The sequence below is a fragment of the Barbatula barbatula genome, assembly GCF_947034865.1.
Source record: "Barbatula barbatula genome assembly, chromosome: 17".
In the NCBI taxonomy this organism is placed as follows: domain Eukaryota; kingdom Metazoa; phylum Chordata; class Actinopteri; order Cypriniformes; family Nemacheilidae; genus Barbatula; species Barbatula barbatula.
This window is the reverse complement of record NC_136780.1, coordinates 7,521,779-7,541,014: the sequence shown is the minus strand read 5'-3', so window position 1 is coordinate 7,541,014 and position 19,236 is coordinate 7,521,779. Positions and strand designations below refer to the sequence as shown.

General features: G+C 38.3%; 1 protein-coding gene across 3 annotated transcripts; it reads left to right on the top strand.

Moving 5' to 3' along the window:
* Window positions 1-11: 11 nt before the first annotated feature.
* On the top strand, window positions 12-18,145 carry pkig (protein kinase (cAMP-dependent, catalytic) inhibitor gamma). Of its 3 annotated transcripts, XM_079477511.1 has the most exons (4): window positions 12-363; window positions 456-624; window positions 15,292-15,470; window positions 17,297-18,145. In XM_079477511.1, the coding sequence occupies exons 3-4, from the start codon at window positions 15,320-15,322 to the stop codon at window positions 17,377-17,379; spliced, it is 234 nt and encodes a 77-aa protein (XP_079333637.1). In that variant the 5' UTR covers window positions 12-363; window positions 456-624; window positions 15,292-15,319; the 3' UTR covers window positions 17,380-18,145. The 3 variants fall into 3 exon arrangements, with proteins under 3 accessions (XP_079333637.1, XP_079333635.1, XP_079333636.1); XM_079477509.1 differs by lacking the exon at window positions 12-363 and having other exon boundaries at window positions 387-624; XM_079477510.1 differs by lacking the exons at window positions 12-363; window positions 456-624 and adding an exon at window positions 3,618-3,794.
* Window positions 18,146-19,236: the final 1,091 nt, after the last annotated feature.

Below are 19,236 nucleotides of genomic sequence, written 5' to 3'. Positions count from 1 at the left end.
TTCCAGAAGATGGAGACAAACACCACTTGATAGACACTTCCTCCTATATCTGGTGAACGTGTAGAGAATAGCTAGACTTGTTTTGGAGTAACATTCACTGGCTGTTGGTCACAGTATACTCAAAACACTACCTTTATCGTTACAATCGTGAAAACACAGCATTTTAATATGTGATACTAGTCCATTTTTGATTTTTTTAATGCAACGGACGGTTTACCACAGTTTTATTGTAGTTGTGTAGTGTCTTTTGGCGCAAACTGTGGTTACCATGGTAAATTTAGTCACGTACTCCCACTCCCCATCAGGTTGCTAATGTTTTATCCATATGCACTATTTTAGCATGCATGCGAAGTGCTCTTATTGGTAAGAGCAGGCGGAGTGTGATTGGCTGCGGGATAACTCCATTTTGGAAACAGCTGTTTGAAGCCCTTTCCCTCTTTCATTGTGTTCAATAGGCTGTCAGAGTATCATTGGATTTAACTGGGATCTCACCCGTTTATGTTTCTGACGGAACAGATATATTGAGAATCAGAGGTAAGCGGGAAGACCGTTTGGGAATGAATGGAAATCCCAACAAAGAGTGGATGGCGTAGTAACAAGTGGAAGAAAGTCAAGACGATCAAGGTTAGTAGTAGCTACTCGTTGCGGTGTGCCATCACTGCTGCTCGGATGATGGTTGACTAGCCAACATAGTTTTAGTAGTGACCACCGGGCTCTGGTAGTGACTAAAAAGGCGATGGAAAAAAGGACAATGACGTGTTTCTTGTTTCCAATATTATGCTAAAATGAGGAAAAATATACTGGTTACATATTAAAAGGTTCTGTAGTGATTTGTGATGTAGGTATTTTTGTTGTTCGGTCATAGGACATTACAATGTTGAAAAATCTTCCAATGTTTGCGGATCAAGGCAAAGTCTTTTCTGCTATTCACATTTACATAGAATATAGAATAGAAACAAACATTATATAGAAACAAAGTGGGTTGTTTAGACTTTATTTACTTGTTTTTTAGAAACAAAGTGGGGTGTTTAGACTTTATTTACTTGTTTTTTATGTTTTTTAGAAACAAAGTGTGGTGTTTAGACTTTATTTACTTGTTTTTTATGTTTTCTAGAAACAAAGTGGGTTGTTTAGACTTTATTTACTTGGTTATTGATGTTTTCTAGAAACAAAGTGGGTTGTTTAGACTTCATTTACTTAGTTTTTGATGTTTTCTAGAAACAAAGTGGGTTGTTTAGACTTTATTTACTTGGTTATTGATGTTTTCTAGAAACAAAGTTGGTTGTTTAGACTTTATTAACTTGGTTTTTGATGTTTTCTAGAAACAAAGTTGGTTGTTTAGACTTTATTTACTTCGTTATTAATGTTTTTTTAGAAACAAAGTTGGTTGTTTAGACTTTATTTACTTGGTTTTTGATGTTTTCTAGAAACAAAGTTGGTTGTTTAGACTTTATTTACTTCGTTATTAATGTTTTGTTAGAAACAAAGTTGGTTGTTTAGACTTTATTTACTTCGTTATTAATGTTTTGTTAGAAACAAAGTGGGATGTTAAGACTTTATTTACTTGTTTATTGGTTCCTTGTATCATTTCACAGTGTGTTTGGTTTAATATAATGTTTGGTTATATTTATGTTTTCATGATGTTAGATGGTCTGTCTGTCAATTGTAAAGAATCGAGCCTGCTGTTAGGAGTAACTTTTAAGTGGTGTAGAAAATGGATAGATGTACATTTCTGGAACGACGTTAAAGGGGCACATGGGCCTCTCTAATGGGGCTGTGGGAAGTGCAAGTACATTCATGGGATCTTTTGGCAAAGCAGGAGTAGGAGGAACCCTTGAGCTCAAAGACAACATGGATTTGATTCACTGAGGCGTCTGGATGAGTCTCACGTCAACAACGAACAATCCGAAGCAACTATCCTAAACAATCAGTGCATTGTCATAGTCCTTTTAATTTTTCATAGTCATGTGAGCTGTGTAAGTAGATCTAGACAATTCTGCCTCTGAGGCATGAATACAGTGTTAATATTTGATTAATCTACGTTGTATTGAAGATCATAATGTGTGTTTGTTTCACCTGTCAGTTTTTACCGTAGACGTCCCCTGTGTGTCATGAGTTCAGGTGACCTTTATTTTGTCTGTTGTGGACTTAAAATGTTTGTTATTCTTGCCATCATGCGCTGAGCTTCATCTCTAAAGTGGGTTGATGAAATGTATGTAGTGCTACTCAAGAGTTGTGTCGTGATCATTGTCATTTCTCATTGTTATGCGGCTGTAACATTATCTGAGCTCTGTTGGCAGCACTCTGATTGGTAAAGTACTCTCAGGCTCTCAAGTGAAAAGGTAATTTGCATGACATGGTGAGATCAGGCCTGGGCAAGATTTTCACGTCATTATCGGCACACAGTGTTCATCGACAGCTTTTGTTTGGTTATGTTTTTCTCAATGAGAAAGACTTTCTTACTCTAGTGAATGGGCAACTAAATAGTCCTGCCATTAGTCATAAATATCTCGCAATGTTGTGATAGTGCCACACAGTAGGGCTGCTCGATTATGACACTTATGATTATTTTGGCCAACTTGAGATCCCGATAATTTAACACGATTACGCATTAACCTTTAAAACAACATAGAAAATAAAACAACGTGGCTTTTAAACTCTGAATTTAATTGAAAAATAAAAGTAATAAAATGGCACTGCTGAACCACTGTAAAGGAAAGGGTTCGCTGTGGATTTATGCTACAAGAAAAGAGAGGATCCTTGCAAAGTGGAATGCGGGCACAATAATCGTTTACCTCGATTATTTTGTTTTTGTAATTGATGAAGGCTAAAATTGACGATTCGATTAATTGCACAGCCCTACCGCACAGTCAGTATGAGAGTCCAACAACCAATGGTTTGCTTCTAGTCATCTCATAATGAACTGAGAAAGTATTTCAATATTAAACCTTGTTGAAATCCTGTTTGTCATCCCCAGATAATTTGGTGTTTACAATTACTTTGATCAAATTGCACAAATTGTCTTCATGGCCGAAACAAGAAGACTGTTCGTAATTTATCATTATTGCTAGACTGCAATTTAAAGCTCCATTATAGCCTGCTGAGAGAGCTGATGAGGTCATTAATGCTATTACACATGACATTTACAGCTTAATAGTGTCAATAAAATGATATTTATACTATTTGATATATAATCAAGGAATCTTTTTTTTAACAGTTTTGTAAATACTAAGCCACTATATTAGCCATTGATTATATGTTGTGATCTGTTCTTATATTTTCATATGCAGTGTTTTTGACACCTTATTTATACATAAGCTTTGATTTTACAACACTTGTGGTCCATTCAAATTAGCAGACATGACCTATAAACTGGTACTGACTACATTCAAATTTTCATTTGTAGACATGGTCAGTTTGGCTTTGCACTTATCAGGCTTGTCCAAAGCTGCTGGCAAGATTCATTCAGGTTGTCATTCAAGGTTTAAAAGCTTCTCTCAGGATATGTTTGGCTTGTTTTCCTCTCTTCACAACTCGGAGCAAATCAAATCACTTTACGCCCACATCCTCCCCGGTCTGTGGGAGAGAGGTGTGCTGCAGCTGTGTGGGATCCACTCACTGCGGAGGGTGTGAGTGAGCGAGACGGGAAGGAGAAAGAGAGACTGAGAGAGAAAGAGAATGAGGCTCGCTCGCAAACAGGATCAGAGGAAGCTGCTTGCTGCTTCTCCCTGGGACTAAAATAAGCCTTTTTCTGGTTCTCGGAGAGCTCTGTAGCACCGTGTTATTAGTGTTTGGTGAGTAATTGAAGCTGTTTCGTGACTGTAAGTTTGGATTCTGGTAGTTAGCTTGCCTTAAAGTATTGATAATTGGAAGTTAGAAGGGGTTGAGGATGGGGCAGCAGATGTAGTGGTACAGTGACAGGTAGTGTTTAAGGCATTACAGCTGTTCAGCTTGGTGTTTAATTGGTGTTTGGGTTTGAAATCTTTGGGTACTGGGTGACTTATACCAAAGATCTCGCCTACGTATTACTCATACTCATTAACCTATAGTAGAATATTGTGAACCAGCACAAAGCAGCAAAAATGTTGACACAACCCATGTTTAGATTTACTTTGATTCGTTTTTCTCCAGACATTTTGGTTGGGCCTGCATGTTCAATATTGCAATAGCTGTAGGTAGCTGAGAAGATCTGTTCTGGGTTCATGTATTATGGGTTTGTGGTGGTTATGTGTTATCATTTTAAAATCTGTTCTGGGTTCGGGAGATATCGTGGCATTTGTTAATTTTGGATATTCCATATAATTTAGGTGTGAAAAATGGCTTTTCCATTTCTGCATAGATTGGTTAACATTTCAGATCAGATCAATTTCATAATCCATGTCCACTGTATAATGTTTTCCTAATATTGTATTCTGTGTTTATTCACTGTATATCCTGCACTTGCTAATTGCACTTCTGGTTAGACCTAAACTACATTTCGTTACACTGTACTTGTATATGTGTAATGACAATAAAGTTGAATCTAATCTAATCCTATGTAGAAATGCATTGTACTTCTTACTGCAACCGTAAATGTGTCTATATTCTGTCCCTTATCTTACTTTTTGTCTGTCTGCACACCAGATGTACTGTATTGTGCAGTGTGGTTTTGTCTGTCTGGGAGTCAGACTGTGGTTGCAGGAGGACATAAATGACAAGGACACAGATCCCACCTGCTTCCTGTTGAGGCCGCGTTTAGATTAATAGCAGAACTAGATGTGTGTGACAAGGTCCCGTCAAAGAGGCAATATCCTGGCCTTTTAAAGAGAAGTTCACCCAACAATGAAAATTGTGTCATTATTTGCTCTCCCTCATGATTCGCCTAACCTATCTGCTGTTGTTTTGAGTGCAAAACTCATACATAGGGCTGTCAAGCTCCTTAAAATTACAAAACACCATTAAAGTAATCTGAACATTTAATGAGCTATCAAATCTTTCAGAGATATACAATAGCTGTGATAAGTTCAGATTGAAATGCATGTTACGATATTTTTAAGTTTTCGCTTCTGAATTCCTTGCAATGGGAATCACGGTGTATGTAGATTGAGCCATTTCTTTCTAAGGTGATGAAAACATATCGCTTCATTATGACACGTCTTTATGCACCTCTGAAGACATAGTTATGTATATTATATTGCATTTCTGTCAGTAGATCCTCCAAAAAATTACACACTGGACCTTAAAATGGTTAATTTTTATGCAAACACAATAGCTATGAATGGCAAGAGCTGCATAATCATTTTGTTCCACGCGAATAAATAACGTTGTATGTATTTGGAACACAAGAAAGTAAATAAAGCAATAGTTTCGTTCACCTTTGCCCGTTATGTTTCTCTTAAGCATCATGTTTTGTGCAGCTTGTAATAGCAGGGTGGAGATGCTGGCGAGTGCATTTAAACGCGTGGCATTTGGTTTGACTATAATTTGTGCTCAAAATCATCATTTTCCAAACAACACAATTATTTTCAGAAGTGAAATGTTGACTGTTTGTATGCAATATATCCCATCATATCTCAGTTATGGTTTGAAAATAAAAAATATGTTGCGAAAAAACAAACTCCCACTATTTTTATCTGAACCCACCACCTGTTCATGACTCATTGCTGAATCTTGGCTTTAGTCTTTGCTGTCATAGTCTAATGCAGGGGTGTCAAACATACGGCCCGCGGGCCGTATCCGGCCCGATAAGGCGTCCAATACGGCCCGAGGGAAGATTTGAAAAATAATACAAATATGAAATAAAAGTTTATTATTATTTTAATTAATTTAAAGTTTATTAATACAATCAGGTTTTCGCTGCCATATTATGTTTTGTTCTATTAATTTTTTTATTTTATCATTGATCATTTAATTGGGCTTCTGCCGGAACCCCTAACAAGCATGCGCATTCTAAAGCGCCGCCTACATTTCGAAAACAAAGTCGGCTAAGTTGTGCGGCAAGGACTAGTGATTTTAAAATGTCCAAATAAAGAGTCGCAAAACGAGTAGAATATTAAACGGCACACACGCAGAGAAATATGATAAATACACTGGACAACTTCGAAAAGTCAATAATTTAACTTTAGCCTCGGAAAAAAGCAGTCAATGATCACAAAAACAACAGGGACTGATGAAGCTGTAACGCTATTTGATTGCCAACGAAATCGCAGCGGGATCAAAGCCGTTTTCAGAGGGAGAATTCATCAAGAATCGGTAATGAACATTAACAAGTCCAACCTGCGCTCTCGACTCACAAACAGACAGATAAATGACATCATGAGATTGATGTGGTTGAAGAAAAGAGATGTCAGGAATTAAAATCATAATGCAGATGCGATCTAGATCTTTTGTTGTTAAAGGAAATTTCTAGTATATATTTAATGTTCATATCCAAAGTGAAGTTGTACTACTGTACTAATTGTTAAATATGTTAAGGCAGTTTTTCCTATTAGTGAATTATATTGTATAGCTTGTATGGTTCATATTTAATGTGACCGTCTGTACACAAATAGAGTCTGTTGCATTTTTGTCATTACTAGTTTAAAAAGTATCTGACAAAAAATATTCATATTCAAAGGAAAGGGTTTTGATTGCCTTTACCTAAACAAAATAGTTTTTTCAAAGAGGAATAAGAGTGTTATTGAACCGTTCTGAGGATTTATTAAATGCACCTTTTACAGAACAGTATGTCTTTCTAGTTTTTTTGCTAATTCATCTGTAATTTGGTGCAATATGGTTTAAAAAAGGTGATTCGGCCCGCACATTGTCACTTTTCTCTCCATCCGGCCCTTACCCTAAAATGAGTTTGACACCCCTGGTCTAATGTCTGATTCACAGGAAAACCCAAAGTCTGAGTTAAATCCATTTTAGCGCACACACCCTCCCTCGTCCCCATTGAAACACTAAGTGGTAATTATGTTTAATAACAGAATTTGATTCTGTTGGTTCAAGCAGTGATTTGAACCCCCTCAATTAGCAAACAATATATATTTTTTCATGTCTGCTCATTTTTCAGAACTGATGATTCACAGGCAGGTTAACTGTGCCTGTTGACCTCAATCCGCCTCCTGTGCGTTAATTTTGACAGTGGAAACATTATCATCTTTCATTGGCACATAGTTTCAGTTCCTCCAACGTGGCCCAAAAGGAAACTTTAGCAGACAGGGAAAAGATTGCCTAATTGAGACCTTTTCTTTTCTGCCCTGAGCGAATTTTAAAGTGAAACTCTTGTTTGCTTTCATGAAGGATAATGATACCTCCTTTTTTTAGCACGCTGGTATCACAGTCATTGTCAGGCGCTTCAGAATGGTTGTGCTTGCTTATTATAGCTGTGTATTAATTGTATATGAGGTGACAGTCTTGGCTTAAGGTCTTTGGCGGAAAATGATAAAACGCTTTCTGAAACTGTAGTAGTTCTGCATGAGGTTATAAAATGTATTTGTCAAGCAATTTCGTTTGTATTTAGTATGCAAGAAAGTCTATGAGTTGAAATGCTGCCTTGATTATAGTGTAATGTTTTGTCACTGGGTTTTTGAAACATCTTACCAATTAAAAGTATTACAAAGTGAAGGCCAACTTTAAAACCACAGTATTTCATCATTTAATGGTCCAATGTGTACATTTTTGGAGGATCTATTGACAGAAAAGCAATATAATATACTTAACTATATCTTAGGTGTATATAGAACTTACATAATGAAGTGTTATGTTTTTATTACCTTAGAATAAGCTATTTCTATCTATACACACCGCGAGTCCACTTGTATGGAATTCTCCATGTTGTTTCTACAGTAGCCCTAAACGGACAAACTGCTCTACAGAGCGTGTTTCGTAAATACCTGATCTCCTTCGGCAAAAAAACGAAAAAGTGACGACATCTTAGTTCCGTTTCTCCTCCAAAAGGGAGGGGTAGGGGAGGAGTGAGCCCATGATTGCAATTTGCTAAATTTCATACACTGGACCTTTAAAAACATCATTCTGTTTCCAGTTCCAGTTGGACATCTAAGGTTTTGGAGGGCAGCGAAGATTTGTTATTGAAAGTTGCATTCAAAATCCATTTCACTCCACCACATTGTACTTCAGTTTCAACAGGCATGTCTGAAAGACATTGTGAGCTTTTTATTCAATGAAGTCTGATTCTGGTGTCGAGGTTCTTGTTATTCAAATAATGAGGCAAACACATCCACCAGCTCTAAGCAAATAATGTTGGCACTGTGTTGGATTCGGATGATGTGAAATTATTAAAGAAGGATGTGTGTCGTTGTGTGGCGGCTCTACAGTTCAACGGTCCCGAACTGCCCTAACATTTGACTCGGTCTCCCTGCAGCGTCCTCATTATTATTTAATATTTGCTCTGATATCAAAAGGGCTGATGGGCCACACAGGGAAATGAAGTCCATCAGTTTCTGCATTAGTAAAGAGGCAAACGAACACTTTGCTTCATCAAATAGAAGCAAATATTCAGGTGAACAGAAAGGGAAAATACCTTTAATCTCAATTTCACTATCACTTAATTGCTTTTTAGTGGCTTTGAAAAGAGGTAAAAGAGTCTCGCTGGCAATGTGGAAAAACTTCCTCGAAATGGTCTGTCAGCCAACCACAAAGGTTTTGCGTTTGCTTTGCTTATCTTGATCCTCAGTTGGAGTGGCGTCGGTCCCGCTGGGGTCTGGAAGATGAAGGTTTGGATGCGTTACGCGTCACGTGTGTAGCACTACAGACTCTTCCAAACACTGTAGGGCTGGCAGCCTCTTCTTTGCCAGCTCTATTTCCAATATGCCTGTGATCATTACACATTGCAGAGCTGTTTTGTTTGTCATGCAAACTGTCAGTACTGGCATTAAAGGGATGGATTTTGGACATCTGATTGATGGCAACTGCCTGGGCGTCTGGTTGTTTGTATATGGCTAATACTGCTCAGATTGAGATCAACAGAAGGTAAAAAGGAAACCATTCTAAAGGAATATTTGTATTTATATGTGGATTTAAAATATCAGGCAATGTTAGCTTTACTGGACGCACAAGACCAAATCAATCCAATATGTTTTTGTCATGTTTAAGCTTGTACGAATCTGTTCTTACATTTTCTGGTCGGTAGATGTCTACGTACCAGCAAAGTTCGCCTGCGGGGGGGCTCGTAACCTTTTCCGGAGTGCGGAGTCTGTGAACATGTGCTGAAATGTTACAGTATGCTGATAAGAGGCTGTGAGAGCCGAGCCCAAGTGCTTGGGGACCATGAGGCTGGCATTTAAAAAGTCATGATAGCACGAAATACTCTGACAGCAGGAGAAGGTGACCGATCCCTTAAACACATCACCAGTGCGAAAATTCTCGTTTGATGCTCCATCAGAAAAATACGCACAAAGCCAGACCCTTTAAGAAAAAAGAATTGAGAAAGAATAGCATCAAACAAAAAAAAATTATTCATGTTTTTAATGGAAAAGTGCACAATGAAAAACAATTTCCTTGCCCAACCATTGGAAATGCACTCGCTTGTGTAAACGCTGGTTGCATTTTATTCTGCCCAGAAGAGTAATCACTGACGTCATGTGAGCAAGTGTATGTTTTCATTCAAGCTGCAGCTCAGTAAATAGCGTGAGCCGAGGCCGGTGCACTTATCTGAAGAGCAGCTGAGTATGTTCCTTCAGATGAGCTGGAATCTGTTCTGCTTGATAAAATGCAGATCCTTAGTGTCCAGAATCTCTTGCCTGATTAAGAAACAATGTGGGGCATTTTAAGCTTCATTCCTTGGGAACTGTTATATAAACTCTGTTCTCTTGCCCAGACCTGGAGCTTAAAACATATCGGAAGACTCTTTTTTATGTCGACTGAGTGTACATTCCTTCTTAATGGAAATCTGAAAAGGGAGTTGTCATATGTCCATGCATATGCTTGACACCATATGGGCGTTTGAGCTGTTGTGGTTTTTCCTGGCCGACCCAGAGTACACAAACACGTGACCAGCACTGTTTTTGTTTGGTTGTTTTTTTAGCTCTCATTGAGAGTGTATGCCTTGTGCCATATTCGCTATCAAGAGGACTCCCTGCTTAAAAAAAATAATACAACCCAACCAAAAGACAAAATAAAATGTAATGGTTATAATGGGAAATTTCATGGTTTTAATGGAAACTATAATTGTGTCTTATGGTATGTGATGGATTCTATCGGTGGGGTGTTTTTTCAGCAGGAAGATTTATTTTGGAATAATGCCCAAAAATAATACAAAAAGGAATTTTGTAATGGTTTCACAAAGATTAAAGATAATGGTTCATAATGGTATTTCAATGGAAACCATTAGAATGGCTATGATGGTTTCAATATAGGTTTCAAACTCACGGGTTGAGTTTATTTGTTTATTCATTGATATATTCGTTTATTCTTTTATTTGTTCATCCAAAATCTAACTTAAATAAGTGTTGTTATACATTTATGCATTATATCATTTTGTAGGTGTAGGTGTAGGTGTATATGGGCAAGTTGTCACTAGTGCTGTCTCCTTACTATAGTTTATAACTATATAGAAACTGTCTATATAAAAATGACCTTACAAGAAGTAGTGTTCCCTGAGTTTATCATATAACACCCTGTACAACCTAAATCTCCAAAATGTTCAGCACCATTTCAAAATATAATCCCTTTTGCTTGTTAAAGATCCCGATGGCCACATTTTGCTGTAGTTTTATTTGTCAAATTAGCACCTCATGTTTGAGTATCGCCTACTGTACCCTCAACACTGGATAATGGTTTTATTACACTCAGTGGCATAAACGCTCCCAGCTGAATTGTAGCAGTCGACTCACATCCTCCACTGGGAATTCTGGCCTTTGTTCATCATCTCTAAGAGCTCCCGTTACACAGAATATCCTCATTCACCGGTCGACAAAAACCGCAGGGATACAGGACTTCAACCTGTCTGCTTCGCAGGTGCCTTGATTCAAACCACTAGGCCAGGCCTTTTGTTCAGCTGATTTCTCAAATGTTTCCTACTACTTGTAAATCGTAGGAAAATTGGCATTCTAATAGTTGCCTGTGCAGTTGCCTGTCAAAGGCGTCATATCTGCATTACAATTTGTTACCGCCTTTACTGACGTAGAAACCGCATGACAACAGTGTTGTGGACAAATGCGGAAGAATGGTCTAGCGTCTAGCATGCCACTAGGCTGTTTGAAGCTGTCACTTATTAATGGACCACAATTATTTATAAAACTTTATTACTTCACCTCATCCGTTAACATGATTTCGCGTTCCCATCTGATTGATGGCCATCAGCGGTGGAGTTGATGACAACAATTCCCATCATTCCATGCTCCTACACAGCATCTTCGTGTGCCCTCTAGCGGCGTTTTTTGTACTGTAGCTTTAATGAAATTAGTTTTGTGCGGATGAAAACAGGAGATATTGGTACACTATACGTTCGATTCCCAGAGAACACATACTAATACACTGTATTACTTGAGTCCATGAATTGGGGTCTGCAGGTTAGCTGACTGCATGATTGAGGGTCCCTATTAAAATAGATCTAAAGTGGACTTTCAGTCTCAAGCTTGTGTGTTTCAGGGCCTTTCTACTAAAGCATAAGAAGTTTTGGTCTCAAGGGTCCCATCTTCCTCCACTCTGTACAGAAGAAGCTCTTTATTGACTGGACAATGTGCTTAGAGTGGTCTCGTGCATTTCTGAAGACAGAACGGCATGCGCTTTTAAGCCGGGACTGATGGAGGAAGTGAAGCAATTATGGGCAAAAAGTATTTAAGCCTTCTGCATTATTGCATACATTGACACTCCCCGTGGTCGACTTGTCAGTTTTTTGATGGATGAGAGTGCCGGAGACTTGCTAATTGTGTGTTTCTGAAGGTTTCTACACTTGAAAGCTACAGGCGAAGTGAAGAAGCACATATTTGTCCATATAGCTTGTGATCATCTGTCAGAAGGAAGCACTGATATTACCTCCAGAGTTTGCCTCTTTTCTTTTCAGCTAAGCAATTTGGCTTAGAAAAGGACCAACTCTTATGTGGAAAAGGCATGGATTACTGCCGTTTAATGGTACAACATGATCTTTCATCACAACAAAAACATTGAAAATTAAAGGTTCAATGTATTATTTTTTGTAGGATCTATTGACAGAAATGCAGAGGTGTATCAAGACGTTCAAAAATTAAACGTTATGTTTTTATTACCTCAAAATGAGCTATTTCTATCTACATACAGCGCGGGTTCCCTTACATGGTATTCGCCATGTTGTTTCTACAGTAGCCCTAAATGGACAAACTGCCCTACAGAGCGCGTTTCGTAAATATGTTATCTTCCTCAGCAAAGAAAGCAAACACGTGAATATCTTAGTTCTGTGTCAGCCACCGTAGTGCTCAGAAAGGGAGGAGTGAGGGGTGGAGTGAGCCATTGTTTCCAATTTGCATACCACTAGAAGCTGGTAAATTTCACACACTGTACCTTTAAGACAGACAATATAGATGAGCAGTGAGGACATGTTCCCAGTAGACTGTGCATACTATTTAGATGCTGCCGTATTTATCCAGTTTTCAGAGCGAAAGAGACCCCCCCACAGCCTTCCTTTTGTATTTTTATATGTAAATAAATCCTAATCCTCAGTGTGTGATTTGTTTAGAAGTGCTGGCGTGCAAAACTCATGCAAATGATAAACGCACCATCGCTCAAGTTGTTGTTTTTGTGAGATCCTCGTCCTTGATGAGGACTACAGGCAGTACACAGCAGGGTCTTTTGAGGTTTGTGCACCCATCCCTCATTTGTCCTCTGATGCTGCAGATGACTCCGGATTTCTTCCCCCGTGTGACACCATCAGCAAATTAAGGGATTGTTTCAGTTAAATGGGCCACACGATAAGGAAACTGCATCAGGTTAGTGATGCGAGCCATAGTGTAACTTCATTGTAATGTCATTGGGAAGTAACCGAACACTGTACATCTGAGCAAAGCACAACAACCCCCTCCCCTCGTCTCAGATAAACTCGCTATTTATAGATATTTTAACTTGAGGGATCCCAAGCTGAAGGACAACATGTCTGCCTCTTGTAATTATCAGGAAGATAGAAATTATATAGGTTGGTAAATCATATATATCATATGCATTATTTACAACAATTGACAACATGTATAACAAATAAGTCTGAATATATCTACTTTTTGTAGAGGGCGGTCAAAATCAAAATTTTCACCTAAAATTGAATCTATGTAAATGTATTTGGAACACTGTGTGTATATTTCAATACTGCATGGCTTGTGTTTTTTGGAAGGTCTCCTGAAAAAGGTTAATAGAGGTCTTGAGTTGTTCCTTGTCTGGAGAGACCAAATACTCCATCAGCCACTGTGACCTCACCCTGACCGATGCCAACCGGGGTCATTTCAACACAAAAACTCTCTCTGTGTGTATTACCTACTGCAGGGAATGTGAGAGTCTGTATCAGAGACTGTGGAAACAGGTTGACAGCAAGGTAACAGAGTTTGTATAAACGTGAAATTGCCCAGGTCCTGGTTGACAGTGAGGTTGCACGTATCGGGTAGCGGGTGTGCTGGTGTTGGCAGATGTTCTGTTTAATGACTCGGCCTGATAAAGCAGACAGCAGCAAGCGTTGAATGTGCACAGCCTGTGATACGATAGCAAACAGGTGCAGAAAAGACTGCAGAGCCTTTAGAATATGACGCTAGATAATGTAGCACACATAGTCCGCTTCATTGAGTCTTGCTGAGTTTATAAGGGCTACTATTCAGTTTAGTTGTTGTCACGGAGTAGTTGCTAAATATTAAAAAAGTGGACAACTGCTATTATATCTAATTATTGTCTGCAGAAAACAAGGAAACACTTAGTTTTTTCAAAAATCATGTATAAGGCAGATTCCGTAAACATTAATATGTCCATTTATTGTCCGGAACCTATAATGCATCGCTACTGTTGATGGATTCCGACCACAAGTAACTTTTCCTGCAGTTTCTTTTTAGAAGGCATTTGTTGACCAATGAGAATTAAAAAATTGAAATGGCTGTATTCCAAATTTGGACCTGACTCTTTCTGCACTCTCACAACACTATTTCGTTTTTTGTTCTCAAGGGCACCGAAACGGTTAAAACGGGAAATTCTTACGTTCGCCTCCCCACATTTTTGGACGATCATAACGTTTCATGTCAACAGTCCCTCCCACATCCCTGATTTGTTCAGCATTGAAAGTAGTGGAGGTCTATAAAAAGGAGGAGAAGAAAGAGGAGGGATGGACGCAGAAGAATAGGAACGTCTTGCACTATGATTTATACTCTGTGATTTTCTCTGCCTGTTGCTGTCTCGCCAGCCCTTCGCTGTTACAAACGCATAGCATCGCATTTATTTATGTGTGGCGTTTTTCCCTCGACCTCTCACATTCCTCTGGCATACCCCTTTGCTTCTGTTGCCCCCTCTATCTCTGTAACATTTCTACAGAGGGACCCGCTGTACCCATTGACTACCATTGTAGGAAAAATGACTTTATAAATTTTTTTGCTTAACACCAAAGAAGATATTTTGAAGAATATAGGAAAGCAAACGGTTCTGGGGCACTTCTTAGTCAGGTTACACGCATTTTTCACTAAATCTTTCTCCGTGTGGATTAGAACAAAGAAATGTATACAGATTTGGAACTACTTGAGAGTGTGCTGCTCCTTTGATGTGACTGTAAATGACGACAAAAAAAGGAGACAGCGTGTATGAGTAGCTAATGTGTTTTCGATGCAGTCTCTTGCAGGATTACTCTCTCAGCATAACATCCAGCTCCTGTTGAGCCTTCTTGAAAGCAGTTTGATGAGCTGTGCTTATAGAGCGAGAGCTCCAAAGAGCTCCAAAAAGTGTCTAATCGATCGCTCGGGGTTTTAGCTATTGTTTGTGTGCCAATACGACTCCATTTGCGAGCTTTTGCGAGTACTCGAAAGAAACCATGAGCGTAAACAAGCGTGAAACGAATCCCGAACGCGGCGTGGATTGGATGAATGCTTTTGGCTCTCATTTATAATTAGGCCACGAAATGAGTTCAGCGGCTGAATCTATTAACTTAAGCGTGGAAATAGAAGCCCTGAAGTAATAATTACTCCAATTCATCAAACTGTGCGTTCTGTCATGGGTATTACTCAGCTGTGAGATTCTCAAGCTTGTTCAGTGCGTTAGGATTTTCCTTAGCAGACCTCATTATATGGATTCATTAAGACATTTGAAACTTTTAACAATGCATTCCTTAAATCACAGTAAATATTTCACATTTCTGTCGTTGTTTTTTATTCTCTTTAGGTGTAATGAGAGGGCATATCGTGAGCAGATGATGGACGTTGAGGCGTCATACTCGGAGTTTATCAACTGTGATCGGACGGGTCGCAGGAACGCAGTGCCAGACATTAAAGGAGATGCCGTGTCCGGGGGGGCAGGGGAACTAACCAAAGACATGGCTCAGATGGACCTGAAAGCTGCAGGTAGATCAGCATTTTAGTGGATCGTTTTAATCTCTGTTGTGCTATCTACTTTTGTTTTTTTACATTATATATAGACATTTAAAGCTGAATTTTTGTGTGTTATTGTTTTCAAGTAATATCAGGTCATTGACCTTCTGTTTCTGTGTTTGAGTAAGGTTTTAAAGGGATTGTTCACCCCAAAATAAAGATTGTGTCATCATTTACTCACCTTCAAGTTGTTCCAAGCATGTATACATTTCTTTGTTCTGTTGATCATCAAAGATGATCATTTGAATAATGTGTGAAACCCAACAGTTCTGGGGCACTGTTGACTCCCATAGTAGTAGTTTTATCCTTATATGATAGTCAATAGTGCCCCAGAACTGTTCGGTTTAAAAAAATCAAAATCCCTTTTTGTTCAACAGAACAAAAAAATTGACACAGGTTTGAAACAATTTGAGGATTTTAAATTTTTGGGTGAACTATTCCTTAATAGTGCAAGCTACTGTGTTTATACGTGTCATATAACATATAATATGTGAATTTGACCTATGCATGGCTCATATATGTAGTTGAATCTGTATATTAGGCTGTGATCGAAGCAAATATTTTTGAAGTTTTATGGCAGTGTTTCACTATTCTTTTTATGTTTTGAAAGCACTGGTACATCCAGGGATTCTTACAGTATGTGATGAAAGAACTGATCATGTCTTTTGAGTCTTGACTGCCATAAGGTGAATAAGATAAGACTATAATACATCTGGCATATCACAGAGATTTTGCACAAAAAATATTATTCCTTCACACGAAATGAGTCTTTCCATTACACCGGCCCTTATTTTGTTATCCAGGACCTGCTCTGTAAGGTCACAGTGTCCACACGAAGGTCTGGTGAGGTAGAATAGAGGCTGTCGGCGCTGACAAAGATGTATTATCTGGCCTCTCAACAATAACCACTTCCTTGACCGTTTCCTATTCGTATGGGAACTTTCCCATTTCTGCTAACTGAAATAAGAGCCACATCTGTCTCTATTCGACCCATTTTCCTCAGTTCACATTCTTGGCACTATTTATCGCGCTGAAACAACCTGAGACTTTCCCATGGCCAAGACAACTATGTCAAGAATATACTGCAGAAATATTTGATATTTCCGACAAAGGGAAACGTTCCATATGCTTTTATATGCCTAGTGCTTATGTGTGCTTCATCCATTGTGATTGAATTCTGTTTCTAAAAAAGAACTGAAAACTATGTAAAGGTATTATTTTGGTCAAACACGTTTATGTGATTTTCTCACAAATGGTATATTTAGTCAATATTGGTCAGTACTGTAAGATGCAAAAGACAATGGGTTTCATTCACTAAGCATGCGTACGCAAAAATTTGTGCATGAAACCTGCGTACAAGGTTTCAAATCTTCCCGCCTTGACTTTTGCTACTACTTTCGCGATAAACCCATAGCAAAACTAACTTGTGCACTTGAAAGCCCACAGGCGAGAGAAAGTGCGGCATTTGATGATATCATGCGGCTGAGCCACACCGCCCCCCTAACGTCCCCTTACCTTCAAACACTTGGGGTCTTTGCACTGTTAGCCAAACATAGAATAAATAGCTATAACCTTAAAAAGTAGTTGTATAACTTCCACTGGAAAGCTTTTCCGCAACATCTTGCGAGACCCGAGCAAAAAGTCTCACGATACATCTAGAACGTGATGCATGATTGGATACAACATTGGAACGTTATAGAAAGCATTTATACAAATTCAGGCTGGTTTCAAACGAAGTGACAGCTCCATCTGTTACAGTATATACATTATTAGTAAAGTTTGTCATATATGTCTTATAGAGGGAGATGCTTCCGGACCTCCAGCCCCTGAAGCAGAGGCATCTGGCAGCCAGGACAATCAGGGCAAAGAGGGTCCGTCATAAACGTGAAGAATGACCTAGAGGAGAGAAAACCCAGGGAGTTCTCTCCTGTCCTTATCACAAACTCTCCTTATCTTTGCTCATCGGGCAGCATTGAAGAGCTCCTCTCATAGACTGCCTTTAAGGTGGAGGTCCACCCATTGCCTGCTGTTGAGTGCCTAAGAGACAGGTGACGACACTGCCTTTGCAAACACCCCCACACGGGATGGATCCGGCTAGGACTGCATTAAGCGCTGATGAGGGAATATTGTTTTTCTATCTGAGGTTGAACAGAAGCACAGGAGTTTTGATAATCTTCCATCCTAAACTTTTAACATTAACTGTTCAGTTTGGATGCGAGATACTGTTAAGACAAATCCTCAGAGCTACTGTACACTATATAAAGAGTACCAAATATAGCCTTTTGTTTAAGTTTGTCAGCTGATGGCTCAATTTTACTTTAGTTTTTTTTTTACAATGACCACTACAGTTAAAGCAGGTCTGTTATAGAAAGGAATTCTAAAATATTTCCTGAGGTCAGAAGATTTTTGTTTCTATACTTCATTATATACTGTAATACGTAACATACTTAACAATATTTATGTAGTATCTGAGTTATTGCTTTCTGCTCGTGGCACTGTTGTGGTTTTTGTGAAACTCTGAAACACAGTTCGTTGGAACACATGGCATTTATATTGTGATTATAAATGTAAGTACCTCAAATAAACAGAAATGACATCATGCTTTCAGAGTCGTAAATGATTGTACACTAAAATAAAAAGATTGTGGCAATGTTTGGTGTTCCTTGTATACCACAATAACTGAACCCACTCGTGAAACTCTAGATATGCTTTCAGTAATCTGAGAAACTACTGTTCAGCATCTAAACAACCCCAACCTCTTACAGTGACTCTATGGTAAAGAAAAGGCTTCAAGGGATTTGAAATGTATATTGATCCTCAATGAATACATATATATATATATATATATATATATATATATATATATATATTTCTATATATAGGATCATATAATGTACATATGTTTTGGATGACACTAATACAATCAATGTAATTTATTGGGATTTTTTCTAGACGTGAAACTGGCCGTTGACTTTCTTATGGGATAGGCCTACTATTCAGATTCTGCTCAGGGTGTGACTTCAAAGGAATTTGCATTGCATTTCCCTTTTCTCAAATTTAGGAAAAGAAACATACAAGACAGTCAACTTCATTCCAGTAAGTTCAAGATCATCTTCATCTACAGTTTCTTTTATTTGTTTTATTTTACTTTATAACCGTCCAGAAGAATCACACAACACTCATTTCAGAAGCAAAATCATTTGTATTGATATATGGCTATAAAGTAATTGACAAAGCTCAGCTGCTTATGCTTGCAACGGTTTTGTGCATTTCATACTATACATCACAAAATGCAACCCTGACCTATCTTCAATAGTCTGATTATTTACTTGCAATCTTAGAATAAGCCTTTAGATCGCAATTCCTGAGTTAAGTCTATTGGTAAATGCCCTCTGGTGTTAGAACAAGGGTAGGGCAACAAAGTGTTACCCTATAGTTTATATAATGTACATAAATACATACTGTATATTACACAAGCACCAAATAAAGCACTAATCCGGTTTAATATTTTTGGATTCATGACGTGGGTCAAACATATAAGGACAGGTCTATAATATATTTAATATACTATGTAATATACCATTTCATGTTTTCACAAAGCACCTTACATACACCGTCCTGGATCATTTTGTACAACTTAATCACATTCTAAAGATTCACAAAAGAAATTCTCACATCTTCTGTTGTTTTGTGCATATATGGGCCATTCTACTGAATTCATGCAAACTGCTGTCCCATA

Bases quoted from the DNA above. Each gene is read 5' to 3' on its own strand.
- pkig (XM_079477511.1), top strand. From the start codon at position 15,320: ATGATGGACGTTGAGGCGTCATACTCGGAGTTTATCAACTGTGATCGG. The intron at 15,471-17,296 runs GTAGATCAGCAT...TATGTCTTATAG, and splicing joins GATGGACCTGAAAGCTGCAG to AGGGAGATGCTTCCGGACCT.